Source organism: Papaver somniferum, chromosome 3, assembly GCF_003573695.1.
Source record: "Papaver somniferum cultivar HN1 chromosome 3, ASM357369v1, whole genome shotgun sequence".
Lineage (NCBI taxonomy): Eukaryota > Viridiplantae > Streptophyta > Magnoliopsida > Ranunculales > Papaveraceae > Papaver > Papaver somniferum.
The window spans coordinates 149,943,014-149,945,270 of record NC_039360.1 but is presented as its reverse complement, the minus strand read 5'-3'; the positions used below and the strand labels follow the sequence as shown (position 1 = coordinate 149,945,270).

Below are 2,257 nucleotides of genomic sequence, written 5' to 3'. Positions count from 1 at the left end.
GCGTGCAGTAATCTGCGTACCGATGTTGCTTCGCAGGATCCATCACTTCCCCTTTGTCAGCCGAGCAACAAAAAGCCTTGACAAGAAGCTTCATTCGCTCCCTCTATATGCATTCAAAAACAATTTCACATTAACTCTCTTATATGTAGATGAATAACACAATTATAAAATTAAATACTCACCACTAGTGTCAGAATGGAAGTAGCATCTATACTGTCGACTTGAGAAGAAGAAGAGGTGGATGCTCTGTTGGTCCTCCTACTCGGAGTCAGATCTACCCATATCACCCTACCATGGGAGAAGCCTTCATACCATTCGACGTAATCCGGTGTCGCCTCATGACCTTCATCTGCATGCACCCACCATGAGATGTCTACAAGCCTAGAGTGTCTATCATTCCAATGCTTGACATCAACTTCAGGTTCATAAGCCACCTTTATACCCGCTTCGGCAGCCTCGCACTTTTCCAACTTGTGCTTGAACGGAGGTACATAATCCTCATCGGATGAATCTTGAATAAAACCAAGTTGACGCATGATTCTTATCGGATTGTACATTGAAAAACCGTTAGGGTGAAACAAAGGGCCATGGTAATACACGACATCTTCCATTGCGCCAACTCTATTATTCTTGTACGGATTGAAGACTACCTCTTTAGCCGTGATGTTTTCAAGTTTTTGACGCATTTGTATCAACGCATCAGTTTGTTCCTATCTTGAGAACCAGTGAAAAAGTATTTGGTTCCCGTTGGACTACCTTTGCTCCATTGTGGGTTGAGTTCCACATCTTCATTATCTTTGATCAGTGATGGGAAATGATCATAAATCCACACCTATAGCAACCAATGAAATAAACATAAATAATTCAATTTTTTAAATGTACAAAAATAAGAAAACTTTCATCAATCCAAATACCTGGATTAGAGCCAAATTCCCATTAATTTGAGAAGTTAGTTTGCGAGATCCCTGAGAAAGATGACCGTTCAGGTGTGCAATTATGGCAGTCCCCCAAGAGTACTTGCTCACATATTCCAAGGGATCCAAAAGCTGAAGAAGGTTGGCGCTCACCCGGTTACCTTTGCTGTCAGGAAATATAACCGACGCAAGGACATACAACAAATACCCAGCCGCCGCATAGCGACATTCCATATTAGAGAGACCTCATTCTTTTTCCTTCTTTTCTGTCCCAGAAAACATGTTCCTAATATCTACAAGTTTGAACTCTTTCTTCGGGTACTTAGGTCCCTTCTCGAAAATCCCATTAGTCTTCTCGAAATCCCAGCCAAACAAGTTCTTGGTCCATGTATAGATGTCTTCCCAACTAGGCCTTCTCTTGAACTTCTCACCGGTTGATTTGCCTTCGACCTGCAACCCTAATATCTGTTCTGCGCCATCAGGAGTTATCGCCATCTCACCAAAAGGAAGTTGGAATGTGTCGACTTCAGCGTAATACCTTTCACAGAAACTAGATACTGCGACCTTGTCATAGGAAATCACAGAGTTCAGAACGACATTGTACAAACCTGAGTTTTCAACCAAATCTCTAACTCTTGCACATTCACCTTCTAGCGGCCACAATTCCATTTTCTTGAAAGAAGATTGGTGCCGGAAAAGACGTGCGGCATCCTTATGATCCTACAAAACATAAACAAACCCGTATTTAAAAAACAAAACATAAATAAGTTAACACCAACTAATCAAATAGCAAGCAAATTTTGGATTCTTACGATTGTCTCACTAATGCAATGAGCCCACGATCCATGATATCCAAATAGAACTTTGCCCCCATCTCTAGGTTCTCTTATAAGTTTACCACCTCGAAGAGGAGGCAACATCAAATGACTAGCGGGAACGTGTCTCGCACTGGGTGCAATATCTGTTCCATCCTTCTTAACCCTCTTTACCGGCTTTTTCGCCTTTGCATTCTCTTCCTCATCCTCAACAGTGGTTTTACCATCATCACCACCTTCATCCTTTTCATCATCATTACCTTCATTCTCTTCCTCCTCATCATCATTATCATCACCGCCATTATTACCTTTATGTTGTTCCTCCTCATTACCATCATCCTCATCATCACCACTACCATTACCTTCACCCTCTTCCTCCTCTTCTTGCTCTTCTTCTTGTTCCTCTTCTTCTTCTTGAATCTCTTCTTCTTGTATCTCATGTTCTACACCCTGTTCCTCCTCTACTTGATCTTCTTATTGTTCATCTTCTTCTTCAGCACTAGTGTTAGCTGAAACAACAGGAGTGTC

At 41.7% G+C, this 2,257-nt stretch overlaps 1 protein-coding gene across 1 annotated transcript; it reads right to left on the bottom strand.

Annotated features, from left to right (window-relative positions):
* Positions 1 to 691: 691 nt before the first annotated feature.
* LOC113360101 lies at positions 692 to 1,788 on the bottom strand. The gene is made up of 4 exons (XM_026603647.1): positions 1,738 to 1,788; positions 1,237 to 1,634; positions 915 to 1,080; positions 692 to 832 (listed from the first exon to the last, which is right to left on the bottom strand). Exons 1-4 carry the CDS (start codon positions 1,786 to 1,788, stop codon positions 692 to 694), a joined length of 756 nt encoding a protein of 251 aa, XP_026459432.1.
* Positions 1,789 to 2,257: the final 469 nt, after the last annotated feature.